The sequence below is a fragment of the Oratosquilla oratoria genome, chromosome 11 (genome assembly GCF_046742065.1).
Source record: "Oratosquilla oratoria isolate Oo_2021 chromosome 11, ASM4674206v1, whole genome shotgun sequence".
NCBI classification, from domain to species: Eukaryota; Metazoa; Arthropoda; class Malacostraca; order Stomatopoda; family Squillidae; genus Oratosquilla; species Oratosquilla oratoria.
In genome coordinates, this window is record NC_134787.1 from 12,988,023 (window position 1) to 13,005,418 (window position 17,396).

Below are 17,396 nucleotides of genomic sequence, written 5' to 3' on the forward strand. Positions count from 1 at the left end.
TCTGATTCTCATTCAATGTGAAAATTTTGTCACTTTTGATGTTGTCAATTCCCTTTAAAATCTTAAAGACCTGTATCAAGTCACCTCTGAGTCTACGCTATTTTAGGGAAAACAGATTCATGTGCTTAAGTCGATTTTCGTATGATTTATTTTTGATATTTGGAATCAGTTTTGTGGCTCGCCGTTGTACTTTTTCCAGTCTGTCAATGTCTTTAATGAGATTCGGTGACCATACGGAAACAGCATATTCCAAATGTGGACGAACTAACGATTTATATAGCTTGTTAATGAGTGATGGACTTTTTAAATCAAAAGATCGCGCAATCAGTCCCAGAATCTTATTTGCTTTCTCAGAGGCTGAAATACATTGCTTGGATGATTTGAGGTCGTTACTGATAATTACGCCGAGATCTTTTTCACTATCCACTTTTGTTAATGAATTTCCAAATAACTTGTAATCGTACCTACTGTTATTTTTACCTATGTGCATTACTTTGCATTTATTTGTGTTATTTTTCATTAGCCACTTTTTAGACCATTGCTGTAGTTTATTTAAATCTTCTTGAATATCTAATTGGTTTAAGTGATCGTTTGCCACTCCGCACAGTTTTGTATCATCAGCAAATTTGGAAACAGTAGATTTTAGTCCATGGTCTATATCATTTATATATACTATGAATAGAAGTGGCCCAAGAACGGAACCCTGAGGAACTCCACTTGCAACACTTTTCCATCCAGAAGTTTTTCCATTTAAAACAACTCTCTGTTTTCGACCTTTCAACCAATTACTAGTCCAACCTAATAGGCTACCACTTATTCCATGCAAAGCTAGTTTAGTAAGTAGTCTTTCGTGTGGGACGGTATCAAAAGCTTTTGCAAAGTCTAGATATATTAAATCTATATTGTTTCTTTTGTCATAATTGGAGATAACTGTTGTAGAATTCGAGTAAGTTAGTCACGCAAGAACGTTTCCGTCTGAAACCATGCTGGCTATCATTTATCAAACGGTTACTTTCTAAATGATGTTCGATAGCATCTCTGATGATAGTTTCCATTATTTTTCCTACGATTGAAGTCAAACTTATAGGCCTATAGTTATTTGGTTTCTTTTTGTCACCTTTTTTGAATATGGGAGTAACGTTAGCTAGCTTCCATTCTCTTGGGACATCTCCGGATATGATGGATTTCTTGAAAATAATTTCTAATGGAACAACAATCTCATTTTTCATTTCCTTTAAGATTCTTGGATGCCAACCGTCAGGCCCTGGTGTTTTATTAAATTTGAGTTTGTCTATACACCTTTTAATTTTTTCTTTTGTTATATCTACCGTAGTAAGTTTAACCCAGACTTTTCACAGGTTTCAGTTTGGAATTCACTTTGAGGTGTTTCGTTTACGAATACCGAGCTAAAATAATTGTTTAAGATATTACACATTCCTTCATTTGAATATTCAAGTTGACCGTCAGCAGATAATAGTGGACCAATGTGATTCCTAACAACCTTTTTATCTCTAATGTAACTATAGAATTCTTTGGGATTTTCTTTGGATTTATCAGCGATGTTCATTTCGTATTGTCGTTTTCTTTTTCTTATTGTCTTTTTTAAATCTCTCTGTATTGATACATAACTTTCATAGTCATTAGATGCACCCGAACACTTATATTTCTTATAAGGTTGTCTCTTTTTAGCAATACTTTTTTCAGCTTCTTTGTCGAGCCACTTTGGGCGAGCCTGATTTGGGGTACGTCTGTCCTTAAAAGGAATGTATATTTGAATCATCTTAGTGAACGTATTTTGAAATATGATACGTCTCGTTTTCTGATGAAGATATTACTGCTACGAATGATAGATAATAATCAATAATCACTCAATGTACTTCAGTTCGTTCTCTTCTTAATGTCAAATAACTTCTTCTTTAAACTCTCCATCCATTGTTTTTCTCCAACTTGTTTCTTGTTCTTTTCGACTTGCTTAAGTTTTCCTCAAATTGCACTCTACTTACCTTGATTTGCTGTTGTTTTCTCAAATTCCTTTTGGATATCCTCGACTTTTACTTAACATATGGTTCAATATTCTTTTGTTTTGTTTTTGACGTTCCTTTGTTTTCCCAGCCATTCTTTTGTTTTCCTCGAATTTCTTTTGTTTTCCTCTTTCGCCAGCGGTTTTTGGAACAGCGTTTCTAGGAACCGTTCCTATCGCCCCTTAATTCGTCTTTTGCCGAGGAGTTGATGGGTCCCAGGTAGTTTATCTTCCTCGTAGACGTCTCTTGAGACGACAGTTTTGTCCGTCGAGGTAAATCATTTATGTGTTGACTATGTGGTCTATTGTCGTGTTAATTGTGTCGTCTATTGTTACATTAATTACGTCGACGGTCTTTGGTCATGGTTACTTCTCAGCCAGTGCAGTGCCATGGCGAGTCTCGTGCCAAACGTGCACCCTCTCTCCCTAGCCTGTTCTCGTTGTGTGTATAAACGTTCTATTTTGTAATTCTGTAGCATAAACCAGAAATGCTCTGCGCCCTATAAGTATGGGTGTACATGTATTCATTTTCTTATTTCTTTACACGTTTGTGTATAATTTCATTCATTTATTCATTAGTTATAGTTGATTTATTCATATATCTATTTATCTATTTCTTCATGTTCTCTCTATTCACTCGTTTATGTAATTATATATTTATCTGTATGTTTATTTACTTGTTTATTTACTTATTTATCTATCCAAAAGGTGAACACTTCTTTGACTGCGTTAGTACAGTAACACATTTCATACGTTCTCTCGAAGCAATCGTCAGTCGATCTTATTCAAACGAGGATCAGGTCCTCCAGACACATAACCCAGAATAACGGTTTCCCATGCTGAAGGGACAACTAAAGAGACATTCTTGCCCCCCATGTTTCTTTTTATGGTGTCCTTATGACGCCTACGCTGCCTGTTGCTGTTTGTTGTTGCCGCTGTCGTATGCCAATTCATGTTACCAGTACGTGTATGCTGGGGAGCTCTAGGTTCGTTATCACCTGTTTTTGGGGGTTGACTCAACCTCACTCTTTGTGCTACACTTGGGTTACATATTACAATGATAAAATATGCCAAGAACATAAGATAAAATGTCTGCAGATAGGTGTTCCTGAAAGGAAACGAAGAAAAGATTTCTGATTCAATTGAGAATTGTGACGTACAGTTCAATGGTCTCTCTCTTTCTCTCTTTCTCTCTCTCTCTCTCTCTCTCTCTCTCTCTCTCTCTCTCTCTCTCTCTCTGTGTGTGTGTGTGTGTGTGTGTGTGTGTTTTAATAAGCACTGTGAAAGTGCATATTTGGTCAAATCTGCCTTCCATGTTCTTTCACCGGACTGGTTCGCCCTCCTTCGCCGACTTGGACGAAGTTGTCAGGATGCGTCGACTTTACCGTGCCAAAAATTCCGTTCTCCAAATTTTCCTGCGACTAAGGACGCTCTTCACTTGCTGCTCGAGAGGAACACCCGAAGAAGATCCCCCCGAAGTTCCTCCAGTTAAAACTGCCGAAGTGAAGAACACCGAGGATCTGCAAGTAACTCCTCAAGAAGATGGCTCTACTTCGGTGACCTTCGCGGAAACAAGGAGTTCTTCCTTCAGCGACAACTACACCGTCAATTCCCTCCTCGCCGAAGGAGGCTTCGCGAAGACGGTTCTGGTCACCAACGTCACCTCGGGTCTCACAAGCGTGGCCAAGATCCCCACACGGAGGGACGACTGCGCCATCGAGACTTCCAAGGAGACTGAAGCTCTCACTGCCCTTTCCCACCCCAACATCGTCCGTTTAGTCGACATCGCGACGGACGGGGTGTGCGACATCGTTGTGACGGAGTACTGCCCCGGCGGGACGCTATGCCACGCCCTGGAAAGACATCTGACGACACCTTCTCGTTCGTGGGGCAATCGGATCGTCTACTACTTCAGGCAGCTAGTGTCTGCCATCTCCTTCATGCATGAGAACAACTTCGTCCACCTGGACTTGAAGAGCGAGAACATGGTCCTTGACGCCAAAAAGAGAATCGTGAAAGTCATCGACTTTGGCCTGTCAGTGAGGACGTCGACGGTGTATGGGCTAGAGTTGAATGGTAGCCAGGGTACCCCATGGTATGTTGCTCCCGAGGTATTGGACAAGGCCCAGCACCCTTACGCAGGAGGAAAGGTCGATGTGTGGGCCTTGGGATGTGTCCTGTATGAACTGTGTGAGGGCCACCTGCCTTACTTTGAGCCCTGGATAAACGACCTCCTCCTCAAGCACCAGATGACCTACTACCTGAGGTGCTGCGCAGGCGGAGGACCTGCCCTCACGACCGTGATGCCAGGAGTCTTCAGCAAAGCCCAAGAGCAGGCTCTTCTGAATGTCCTGCGCGGAATGCTCGACCCCAAACCAGAGACCAGGGTCACCATTTGGCAGGTGAGCCAAGTAAGACTCCCATGGAGGAGGAAAGGGGAAGAAAAATGAAAAGTTTCCTTAGTAGACGATGGCGATTGAGAATATTGCAACTCTGCACACTTTAAAGTAGAAAGAATAATAATGAAAAAAAAAACTTCCCTCAGCTGAATAAAGTAATCATCAGATGTAACTAGGGGTAGGAGGAAGCACATTAATAATAATATAACACAGCTTTGAATAATGTAAATCCTATCCCTTCAGTACTGGTAAGTACTTATCATTATCATGGTTTCCGCCATTTCTTTTTGTATATGGTCATGCTGTGATAACAAAGCGTTTTGCAGCAACTGACAGCCTGCTTTTGTGTTAATACTCGTATACTCTTGCACTGAAATTCTGAAGCTCATGATTCAGGCAGTACCTCAATGCAAAGACATAATTTGTTGAGTGTGTGTGTATATGTCATGTATTACCCATAAATTGGGTCATAGATGAGCTCTGACCTGTCTTTCGGGAAGATAATAACAGTCGATCACAAATGCAACACGTATTCCGTGATGATGATGGAAAGTCACTTCCACCTCCTCCAACCTAAAGTATTTTATTCATAGTCACCCGTTTTTCATTTTTTTTAGATTGATTCAGGATTAAAGAAAATGAAAAATGAAAACATGAACTGTAGTTTCGACAAGTAGAATCTAAAGTATCTAAATTCAACATGTAGCATAATTTATGTTCATGAAAGCATCCATTAACATATACTGGTATTGAAGAAGTGTACATTGCTCTTCATTTCAATCCAATTCATCTGTATTACCTATCGCTACATAAGTTACATAAAAAGGCACCCCTCTCACGCCTAACATTGTAGCTTTACTTACTTAGTTTACTTAGTAAAATTTAGAGGGTCTTCCTTATAGCTGTTGTGGTCCACCGCTACTACCTGCCCTGGAGTCTTCTTTTTGCAAGTCAATCTGGTCTGATATGGAGTTTGATGCTGCCCTCCATTGAGCTGTATACCCAGGTACAGGAGGCTCGTCTGGCAGTGTCTTCAGAAATTTGTCTAGGTGTAATTTGAATTTGGTGACTGGGTAGTTCTTGATCTCTTTGATATATTTGGGTAGTATGTTGAAGATTGTGGGGCCATTGTGAGTGAAACTGGAGGCCAAAAGGTTCCTGATTCTATCTGGGGCAGATGTAGGCAGTGGTTCCTTCTCACACATGCGACCGTTTCTTGTATTATGTGTCTCTTGCATAGACGATGCAGTTGAGTCAGGTACCTGTGTCTCCAGTATTTTCCACACATTTGGCCCGATATCTCTCTGGTCGTCTTTGTTGTGAGTCTAGGCCTAGTTTTTTCAGGCGATCCCAATAATTGAGGCCATGCATGCCTTTGATTTGCCTGGTGAAGTGTTTTTGGACTCTAGTTCCTGTATATCTGCCCTTTTGTGTGGTGACCAGAGGTAGCTACAGTAGTCGAGTACTGGTTGTATAAGTTCCTTCCAAAGTGATAACATTAAATGTTCCTCTCTTGAATTGAAGTTCCGAAGTACCCATCCAACCATTTGTCTGGCTTTACTAGTAGTTTTGTAGATGTAGTATTTGCGGCATCTTCAATGAGGTGATTTTTTTTTTATTATCCCCATAAGATGTGTTGTTCTGGTACTTTGGATTTTTTGTGGTGTTGTGTAATTTAGTTGTACCTTTTTGTGTATCAACATTTGTTTCAGGTTGGTGACGCTTGGTTCCCTTGATATGAGTGAATTTGCAAAATTTGTTGAAATATTCATTATTCTGCAGTGAGTTTTGGCACAAAATAGGATGGTAGTTTGGGCAGCCCTTTCCCTTTTTTGCAGCCGTGATCATCTCTCTGACCATGGTTCACAAACTTAGGGCATGGCTTAGGGTGGTTATACTTGCAGCCTTTACCGCTAATTCCGTGTTTGCACATTCCTTTCCTGTAGTATCGGCAGATCTGAGCATTGCCTGTTCTTGAGCCTGTAGGGTCGAGACTGGTATTAGCTTGTTTTCTGACTGCAGATTTGGTTACAAGTGGAACAGTGTGATCCTGGGGCTGGTCAAATTGTGGAGCTGAATTTGAATTTGTGGCGGTGTCAACTTCTGGGTTGTTACTTAATGTTGGTGTTTCTGCTGGGATTGAATCCGATGTAGGTGTGGCATTTTCATAGCAATGCTGGGTTCCTTGATGGTCTGTTCTCTGGTTGCTTTCTGATGGACTTCGTCTTGGTGTTGCCTGTTCATCTATTGCTTTTTGTGCCTCTTTTGCTACCTTTTCCAACATTCATCCAATTATTTGGATTTGTAGCATTTTTCACTGGTATATTTCCTGATGGTTTTCAGTAGACACATAAGATTGTATAGCGGGAGTTTTGAACAGTAGTAGTGAATCCATTCTTTGCACTCGCCACACTGAATAGAATGGGTCATGTCATCATCTTTGCTACAGGCAGCACACGTGTTTGTCTGGGGCGAGCTGGTGTCTTTGTTTACATATTTCACATCCGCCATTTTGATTGACCTCTGTAGACCTACCTCGTCGTTTGGTGGTTGTTTAATTTATTTTATTTTTTTCTCCAATTTGCACTATACACCACCTAGCTGATTGTAACACTGTGATCCTGTGGTGTTTATTGTGTATACTATGTAGGTTTCATGTTGGTTAAGGGCCTACGCACTATGAGAAAAAGTAGATAAACACGGAGCTCTCCCGCACGCACGCACGCGGTCTTCCTTTGATTTGTCGTAGGAAAATTGTTGAATCTTCCTTAATCAAACATTTTCCTAACTTCAATACCTCTCGAAAGGTCAGTGGCCCCCAGATTGCATTACGAGGATAGCAGTCAATAAATTAATGTCAAGAGCGGTCGTACAAGATACCACAAACTATCCATCCTTGACCCAACCAACCACATCAAGAGCATGTAACCTGAGTCCTCCCCCACTTTTCCCCGTCCCCTTTTCTGTACTCCTCACTACCTCATTTATACCTGTACTCTATTTTGTAACCATTCTACTGAAGAGGACTACAGATAGCAGTCGAAATATACGGTTCTCTTGTACTTTTGATATCATTTCTCCGATAGTGGGTTTAAGTATATATTTACAAATGTGTTATAGCATTACAGTTTCCCACACACACACACACATATATTTATATATATATATGACACACACACACACACACACACACACACACACATATATATATATATATATATATATATATATATATTAATATATGTTTATATATTTATGTACATATATGTTTATATATATATATATATATATATATATATATATATACGAGTGGAAAGGGTGATGAGGTAAACGCCAAAAACCGTTGGAGTTTATTACTAACGTTCGTCCTTAAAGGACATCCTCAGAGTATACACTAAGAAAATATTTACAGCTTAGATACTTCATTTCTTACCCCGTTCCTTCCCTGTCTCCGTCCTTCCTTCGTTCTGAGGTGAAGCGGAACGAAGGAAGGACGGAGACAGGGGAGGAACGGGGTAAGAAATGAAGTATATAAGCTGTAAATATTTTCTTAGTGTATACTCTGAGGAAGTCCTTTAAGGACGAAACGTTAGTAATAAACTCCAACAGTTTTTTGGCGTTTACCTCCTCACCCTTTCCACTCATTCCGTCATACATATTTCAATATATATATTATATATATATATATATGTATATATATATATATATATATATATATATATATCTATATATATACATATATATCATCATCAAATCAGCCATCCTGAATCCACTTCTGAACAAAGGCCTCCTTCATAGCATTCCATGATTCACACGACCGTGCCATCCTCTGCCACGTCACTCCTGCAAACTTCTCGATCTCGTCTCTCCATCTTCTGTCTGGTCTCCCTCTTCCACGCTTCCTATCTCGCGGCGTCCATTCAGTAACACACTTGCTCTATCGCTCATCAGTCGTTCTCACCAACTTACCTGCCCAATTCCACTTCCTCTCTTTTACTGCTTCCACAATATCTTTCACTCGAATCTGCTCTCTCACCCAACTTGCTCTCTTACGGTCTGTCAGTGTTATTCCCATCATTGATCTCTCCATTCTCCTCTGTGCAGTCCTTAGCTTTGTATCCATCGCCCTCGTCAGCTTCCAAGTCTCACATCCCTAGATTATTGCTGGTAGAATGCAGTGGTTGTAAACTTTACGTTTCAGGATTTTATTATACTTACCAAACATTTTCCAACCAATTGTAATGCGTCTTTTTATTTCATTATCATGATCTTTCGTCACCTTCACCATCTGACCTAAATAATTATACTCTTCAACTTCCTCAAGACTCTCATCATCAATTACAATCTCTTTACTTTGATCTTTCGTGTTGAACATTACTTTGGTTTTACTCTTATTCATTTTTAAACCTACTTTGATACTTTCTTTGTTTAGATCGCTCAGCATATCTTGCAAGTCTTCTGCTCTTTCTGAAATAAGAATGATGTCATCTGCAAATCTTAGGTGGTTCAGATATTCGCCATTAATCTTCTAACCTTTCTTTTCCCAACTCATTCTTCTGAAAATATCTTCTAAACAAGCTGTAAATAGTTTGGGTGAAATTGTATCATCTTGCCGTACTCCTTTCTCGATCTTGATCTTTTCTGTATCTTTATGTAGTCGAACTATATCGGTATCTTTCGAATAAATCTTTTCTAAAACTCTTACGATCTGTTCGTTTGTACCCTGTTTGCGTAGTGAGTTTAGTATTGCTATTTGTTCTACTGAATCAAAGGCCTTCTCGTAATCTACAAAAGCTAAACACAGAGGTATATGATATTCTGTCGTTTTCTCGATTAGTTGGTTTATCGCCTGCAAATGGTCTAGAGTTGAATGTCCGCTTCTAAAGACTGCCTGTTCTCTCGGTTGGTTTCCATCTAAAACTTGACTCATTCTATTTGTAAGGATCTTGGAGAATACTTTATACACACACACACACACACACACACACACACACACACACACACACACACACACACACATATATATATATATATATATATATATATATATATATATATGTTGATTAAGGTGGAAAAAGAAGTCACGGGTCTAGTTCCGAGTTCCTAAGTTTATTCCTGACCGGTCATGAATAAACTTAGAAACAAGGAACTAGACCCGTGACTTCTTTTTACACCTTCATCAACTTGTCACAATGTAAAAACACATATATATGTATATATATATATATATATATATAGATATATACAAAAACGTTCCATTAAATATGGACAAGAGAGCTCAGCTGTGTTCCAACATGTTAAGCAATTTAAACATTGTTTAGATTGGGACAAAGCTGAGCTTATTTATAAATCCAGATGCGAGTTCAGGAGAAAAATGGTAGAATCTACTATCATTGAATATCAGCCCAACATGAATATTTCAAAGGGGCAATGGTCCCCGGATATAATGTCCGGACTCTTCATCACCAACCTATTGAAAACTCATTTGCCTCCTGACCTCACATACGGAGTGAGCCGAGGGTAGAGACCTCTTCCCATGTTCCCCTTTCTTTTGTTAAGGGTCCTACTTAAGCAGCGCGCTCTCTCATTGTATCTACTGAGGAAGATTGCAGTTTGCAATCGAAATATATAGATTCCCCGGTTCCAGTCTTTTCTACTCCAACAGTGGTTTCTACGTGATTGACAAATGTGTGATTACATTTTTCACCTGTAATATATATATATATATATATATATATATATATATATATATATATATATATATATATATATATATATATATATGTGTGTGTGTGTGTGTGTGTGTGTGTATGTAACATGAGGTAAGGTATTCCGTTATTAATATGGCTTACATCAACTATAACAAATTACAATGTCTCATTGTTTCATATCTTAACACAATTATCGTCACTTCTAAGTAATACTGTGAGAAATTTATTTACAGTAGCTTTAACAAGCGTGTTGATATATATCGTATATATGTTACAGTAAGAACACGTACCTAGGGATTACGCGTAATCCCTGAATGTTTATTCAGTGAATACGCGTAATCCCCGTTTCACTAACCGTTTATTCAGTGAATACGCGTAATCCCCGTTTCACTAACCTAACCTAACCTAACCTTAGGTTAGGTTAGGTTAGGTTCGGTTAGGTTCGGTTAGGTCAGGTTAGGTTAGTGAAACGGGGATTACGCGTATTCACTGAATAAACATTCAGGGATTATGCGTAATCCCTAGGTACGTGTTCTTACTGTAACATATATATAATATATATGATAACCTTGTTTATGTCGTAAAACTACGATGTAAACGTATACACTTCTTGAACTCAATTAGTGAAGATAAGTCATTGTAGTACTTAAAAATGAAACCAGTTTGACATCTTGTGCAATATGGTGACAGTCTGAATTTTAGCCTGAAGAGCATCAAACGATTTTATTCAGCTGAGGGTCGGCGATGGTTCCAGATGGGGTCTTCAACAGTATGACCCTCTTCAATCTTGGGGCTCGACCCTCATCTACAGAAAGTTGCCTGATGTCGCCTCAAAACAATAGATAGAAAACATATATATAAGATAAATTAAGTAATATGTAAATGTATGAATAGATAAACTAAAATGTTTATTAATTCACTATTAATTAATTAACAGATTGATACATAATTGAATAGAAATATAGATAAAGAAAGAAAATGGGTAACTATAATGAAGGTGTTATGTTATGATACATATAGTTATGTGATGTAAATATTACTGCTACGAATGATAGATAATAACCAATAAGCACTCAATGTACTTCAGTTTGTTCTCTTCTTAAAGTCGAATAACTTTTTCTTTAAACTCTTAACCATCCATAGTTTTTCCTCAAACTTGTTTCTTGTTCTTTTCGACTTGCTTAAGATTTCGTCAAATTGCTTATGCTATGTTTGACTCTACTTTCCTTTGATTTACTGTTGTTTTCCTCAAATTCCTTTTGGTTATCCTTGACTTTTACTTAACATATGGTTCAATATTCTTTTGTTTTGTTTTTTCTGTTTTTTCCTCGATTTTTGTTTTGTTTTGTTTTATTCAAATTACTGTTTTCGTTGCCACTCTTTTGTTTTCCTTGACGTTCCTTTGTTTCCCCAGCCATTCTTTTGTTTTCCTCGAATTTCTTTTGTTTTCCTCTTTCGGCAGCGGTTTTGGGAACAGCGTTTCTAGGAACCATTCCTATCGCGCCTTAATTCGTCTTTTGCCGAGGAGTTGATGGGGTCCCAGGTAGTTTATCTTCCTCGTAGACGTCTCTTGAGACAACAGCTTTGTCCGTCGAGGGAAATCATTTGTGTGTTGACTGTGTGGTCTATTGTCGTGTTAATTGTGTCGTCTATTGTTACATTAATTACGTCGACGGTCTGTGGTCATGGTTACTTCTCAGCCAGTGCCATGGCGAGTCTCGTGCCAAACGTTCCACCCTCTCTCCCTTGCCTGTTATTGTTTTGTGGAAAGGCGTTCTGTTTTGTAATTCTGTGGCATAGACCAGAAATGGTGTGCGCGCTGTAAGTATGGGTGTGCACATATTTATTTTCTTATATTTTTACTCGTTTGTGTATCATTTTATTCATTTATTCATTAGTTGATTTATTCATTTATTAATTTATTTATTTATTTTTTATCTATTCACTCCTTTATATAATTATATATTTTTCTAAATGTTTATTTACTTGTTTATTAACTTATTTACTTATGTATCCAAAAGTTGAACCCTTATTTGACTGCGTTAATACAGTAACACTTTTCATACGTTCTCTCGTAGCAGTCGTCAGTCGATCTTATTCAAACGAGGACCAGGTCCTCAAGACACATAACCAAGGATAACGGTTTCCCATGCTGTAGGGACAACTAAAGAGACATTCTTTACACCCATGTTTCTTTTTATGGTTTCCTTATGACTCTTTCGTTGTCTGTTGCTGTTTGTTGTTGCCGCTGTCGTATGCCAATTCATGTTACCAGTACGTGTATGCTGGGTAGCTCTAGGTTCGTTATCACCTGTTTTGGAGGTTGACTCAACCTCTTTGTGCTACACTTGGGTTACATATTACAATGATAAAATACACCAAGAACATCAGATAAAATGTCTGCAGATAGGTGTTCCTGAAAGGAAACGAAGAAAAGATTTCTGATTCAATTGAGAATTGTGACGTACAGTTCAATGGTCTCTCTTTCTCTCTCTCTCTCTCTCTCTCTCTCTCTCTCTCTCTCTCTCTGTGTGTGTGTGTGTGTGTGTGTGTTTTACTAAGCACTGGGAAAGTGCTCGTGCATATTTGGTCAGATCTGCCTTCCATGTTCATTCACCGGACTGGCTCTTCCTCATTCGCCGACTTGGACGAAGTTGTCAGGATGCGTCGACTTTACCGTGCCAAAAATTCCGTTCTCCAAATTTTCCTGCGACTAAGGACGCTCTTCATTTGCTGCTCAAGAGGAACACCCGAAGAAGATCCCCCCGAAGTTCCTCCAGTAAAAACTGCCGAAGTGAAGAACACCGAGGATCTGCAAGTAAATCCTCAAGAAAATGGCTCTACTTCGGTGACCTTCGCGGAGACAAGGAGTTCTTCCTTCAGCGACAACTACACCGTCAATTCCCTCCTCGCCGAAGGAGGCTTTGCAAAGACGGTTCTGGTCACAAACGTCACCTCGGGTCTCACAAGCGTGGCCAAGATCCCCACACGGAGGGACGACTGCGCCATCGAGACTTCCAAGGAGACTGAAGCTCTCGCGGCCCTCAGCCACCCCAATATCGTCCGTCTAGTCGACATCGCGACGGACGGGGTCTGTGACATCGTTGTGACGGAGTACTGCCCCGGCGGGACGCTATGCCACGCCCTGGAAAGACATCTGGAGACACCTTCTCGGTCGTGGGGCAATCGGATCGTCTACTACTTCAGACAGCTGGTGTCTGCCATCTCCTTCATGCATGAGAATAACTTCGTCCACCTCGACTTGAAGAGCGAGAACATGGTCCTTGACGCCAAAAAGAGAATCGTGAAAGTCATCGACTTTGGCCTGTCAGCCAGAACGTCAACGGTCTATGGCCGAGACATGAATGGTAGCCAGGGTACCCCATGGTATGTTGCTCCCGAGGTATTGGACAAGGCCCAGCACCCTTACGCAGGAGGAAAGGTCGATGTGTGGGCCTTGGGATGTGTCCTGTACGAGTTGTGTGAGGGTCACCTGCCTTACTTTGAGCCCTGGATAAATGACCTCCTCCTCAAGCACCAGATGACGTACTACCTGAGGTGCTGCGCAGGCGGAGGACCTGCCCTCACGACCGTGATGCCAGGAGTCTTCAGCAAAGCCCAAGAGCAGGCTCTTCTGAATGTCTTGCGCGGAATGCTCGACCCCAATCCAGAGAAGAGGGTCACCATTTGGCAGGTGCGCCAAGTTAGACTCCCAAGGAGGAGGAAAGGGGAAGAAAAATGAAAAGTTTCCTTAGTAGACGATGTCGGTTGAGAATATTGCATCTCTGCACACTTTGAAGTAAAAAGAATAATAATAAAATAAAAATAGATAATAGAAGAAAAAAAAAACTCCCCTCAGCTGAATAAAGTAATCTTCAGATGTAACTAGGGGTAGGAGGAAGCACATTACTAATAATATAACACAGCTTTGAATAATGTAAATCCTATCCCTTCAGTACTGGTAAGTACTTATCATTATCACGGTTTCCGCCACGGTTTCTTTTTGTATATGGTCATGCTATAAAAACAAAGCGTTTTGCAGCAACTGAGAGGGCTTTGATCTGCCAGTGGTTTCTCACTTGACACTTCGTGAGAGTGGGTTGGTGACTGGTAGATATGAGTGTGAGAAACTAGTACATAAAGTTGATAAACTGAAATTGAACGATCAGGTAGGATCACTCGAGATTTTTAGTATGTTAGTCAAGACAGTTATCTGAATATACCTTGGAATTTAAAGGTTGTTATGAATTTGTTCCATATATAACCTGGTTGGTGTTAATACTCGTATACTCATGGACTGAAGTTTTGAAGCTCATGATTCAGACAGTACCTCAATGCAAAGACATAATTAGTTGAATGAGTGTGTATATGTCATATATTACCCATAAATTGGGTCATAAGTGAGCTCTGACCTCTCATTCGAGAAGATAATAAGAGTCGATCACAAATCCAACACGTGATCCGTGATGATGATGGAAAGTCACATCCATTTCCTCCAACCCAAAGTATTTTATTTATAGTCACTCGTTTTTTATTTTTTAGATCGATTCCGCATTAAAGAGAATGAGAAATGAAAGCATGAACTGTAGTTTCGACAAGTAGAATGTAAAATATCTCAATTCAACATGTAGCATAATTTATGTTCATGAAAGCATCCATTAACATATACTGGAATTGAAGAAGTGCACAGTGCTTTTCATTTCAATCCAATTCATCTGTATTACCTATCGTTACATACATTATATAAAAAAGGCAACCCTCTCAGGCCTATCATCTCCAATAGGAATTGATGCACCAGCAAAGTATCAAAATGGCTCACAAGGATTTTGTCACCTTTTGTGGGAAGTTTCTCAAACTCTCATATTAAAACACTCGCCGTGTTCCTTCATGCCAGCCAAAAAGACCACAGAATGGATTGGGATAATACCGCTATCATATTAAAATCCCATTGTAGCTTTACTCAGTTTACTTAGAATTTAGAAGGCCTTCCTCATAGCTGTGGTGGTCCACCGCTACTTCCAGCCCTGGGGTCTTGTTTTTGCAAGTTAATCTGGTCTGATATGGAGTTTGAGGCTGCCCTGCATTGAGCTGTATACCCAGGTACAGGAGGCTCGTCTGGCAGTGTCTTCAGAATTTTGTCTAGGTGTAATTTGAATTTGGTGACTGGGCAGTTCTTGATCTCTCTGATATGTTTCGGTAATATGTTGAAGACTCTGGGGCCGTTGTGAGTGAAACTGGAGGCCAAAAGGGTCCTGATTCTATCTGGGGCAGATGTAGGCAGTGGTTTGTTCTCACACATGCGACCGTTTCTTGTATTATGTGTCTCTTGCATAGACGATGTAGTTGGGTCAGTTTCACCTCCCCTAGTCACCACTGTCACTTAAATTTGACTTGTAATATCACTCGTCTCGAGGCCCCTTGCCTCTCGTTACGTGAGGTTCACTAATATTCAAGTTCCTCTTAAGTAGTAGGCCCAATGCCTTCTTTTTCCTGTAGTCTCACTATTTTCTAGGCCCCATGCCTATTCCTCTCGTCCTTTGGGTTAATAAAAGGGAGGTGAATTTTCTTTCTTCTTTCACTGTAATTTCACCTTCAGCTTACACTCGGGATCTCTTTTCTCTCGTCTCTACATCGTCTCCTGATCCTCTCTCTACACCCTCTCTATATCTTCTCTATCTCTTCTCTATAGAACGTCTGAAGAGATCCCGTATCTTACGCTGAGCTACCTTCGTCTGACGTCACTAATTTTTCTAAACCAATCCCCGGTGACTTCTCAAATAAATGTCACTCCTTATGGGCGTGACTTTGAATTCCTGCACCAATAGTTTTTTTCTCCTTCTGCACCTTGCACCAATCCGGAAAGCCATTTCAATGCCACTAGCAAAAATTGTTTACCTCAGCATTAGTCAAACGAAGGTAACCTGCGCTTACAATGTTGTGATTCATAAGCGATTATAAAAACAGTCACCACCGTCGGTGTGTTTACATAGACAAACGTCGCCCTCACCTAGACATAACATTGCCCTCGAGCAGGCGTCGAGTCTGAATTATTCTAATACCCTAGCTCATTTCCATTCGTACACTACCGGCCTCTTACAGGGCTCGGCAGCTACCCTTGGTCGTCCCGACCAATTCTTATTTCCCTCTTACAGGGCTTGCTAATATATTTCTAGAATAAGCTAATCTACCCTTGCGTAATTGTTAATCTACCCTCCAAAATACATCATTCATGCAATAAATTGTGAATAATACATAAACATAATACCTATAAATGTGAATAACAAGCATCTCAATATATATAAGGTATTGAATTAAGCGGTTACATGGTTGATTTGCTTTGACAGAGCCAATCTCCGGAATACAACAAAGGCAATCAGTGCTGCCACTAACACTGAAAGTAAGGGTATGATAAGGATTGGTAACATATGTAAATCATTTGAGGGAGATCTTGACAATGGTCTTCTCTTAATTTTCAAGGGAGGGGAGTTTTCAGGCAATGTGAAGTTGAAGGTTGAAATGTAGGTGTCCTCGGTTAAATGCATTGTATTAAGGGTATTAGAAATGGTGGAAATAGTGTCTGCATGCAATTCGCAGTTATCTTGAATAGAGACAAGACCTTCAACCAAATCCAATTTAGGACTCAACCCGGGACAATTTATTGATACCTTTGTCTTGTTAGGGAAAAACAGGTAATGAGATCCTTGTATGTTACAATGAGGGATCTGGTCTACCAAAATTCGTTGGTAATGACAATTGTTCATAACAGACATATTCCTAACCAGAGAGTTCATGTGAAGCCTCTCGAACACAAAAGAGATCATGCTTTCTCTTAGATTGTCTACAGAAAAGATATAATTGATTAGAAAATTCACTATGAGCACTAACTTTAAATTCTGAATGGTTTATCTTTCAATAGCAATTAATTTGCAAAACACACTAATCTAGAGTTCGAGTGTCTCTTCTTGTTCAATATTATTTCCAACACACTTCATTTTCAAAGACTTATTACTTTAAAATGATCACAATACTCATGTGTGTACTCAGATGAGAGGTCCTTAAGTCCTTAAGGTTCCAAGTCTGACAAGAGCAGATCCTAGGTTTTAGGTTTCCATGTATCTGCTTTACACCAAGTTCCAGTTGTTTAGGTCTCCCATCCCAATTACATATAAATGGTCAATACTATCTGTAAAATACATCAAGATTAATGTTCAACTCTTGAAAAATATCATTATAATATTCTCCATATTCTCCAGGGTTATCAATATT

General features: G+C 39.6%; 2 protein-coding genes across 2 annotated transcripts; both read left to right on the plus strand.

The window, feature by feature from the left end:
• Positions 1 to 3,390: 3,390 nt before the first annotated feature.
• LOC143029957 (uncharacterized) lies at positions 3,391 to 4,840 on the plus strand. The gene is made up of 3 exons (XM_076193168.1): positions 3,391 to 4,422; positions 4,663 to 4,667; positions 4,816 to 4,840. Exons 1-3 carry the CDS (start codon positions 3,391 to 3,393, stop codon positions 4,838 to 4,840), a joined length of 1,062 nt encoding a protein of 353 aa, XP_076049283.1.
• A 7,952-nt stretch (positions 4,841 to 12,792) lies between these two features.
• On the plus strand, positions 12,793 to 14,482 carry LOC143029958 (uncharacterized). The gene is made up of 3 exons (XM_076193169.1): positions 12,793 to 13,833; positions 14,087 to 14,091; positions 14,434 to 14,482. Exons 1-3 carry the CDS (start codon positions 12,793 to 12,795, stop codon positions 14,480 to 14,482), a joined length of 1,095 nt encoding a protein of 364 aa, XP_076049284.1.
• Positions 14,483 to 17,396: the final 2,914 nt, after the last annotated feature.

Bases quoted from the DNA above. Each gene is read 5' to 3' on its own strand.
- LOC143029957 (XM_076193168.1), top strand. From the start codon at position 3,391: ATGCGTCGACTTTACCGTGCCAAAAATTCCGTTCTCCAAATTTTCCTG.
- LOC143029958 (XM_076193169.1), top strand. From the start codon at position 12,793: ATGCGTCGACTTTACCGTGCCAAAAATTCCGTTCTCCAAATTTTCCTG.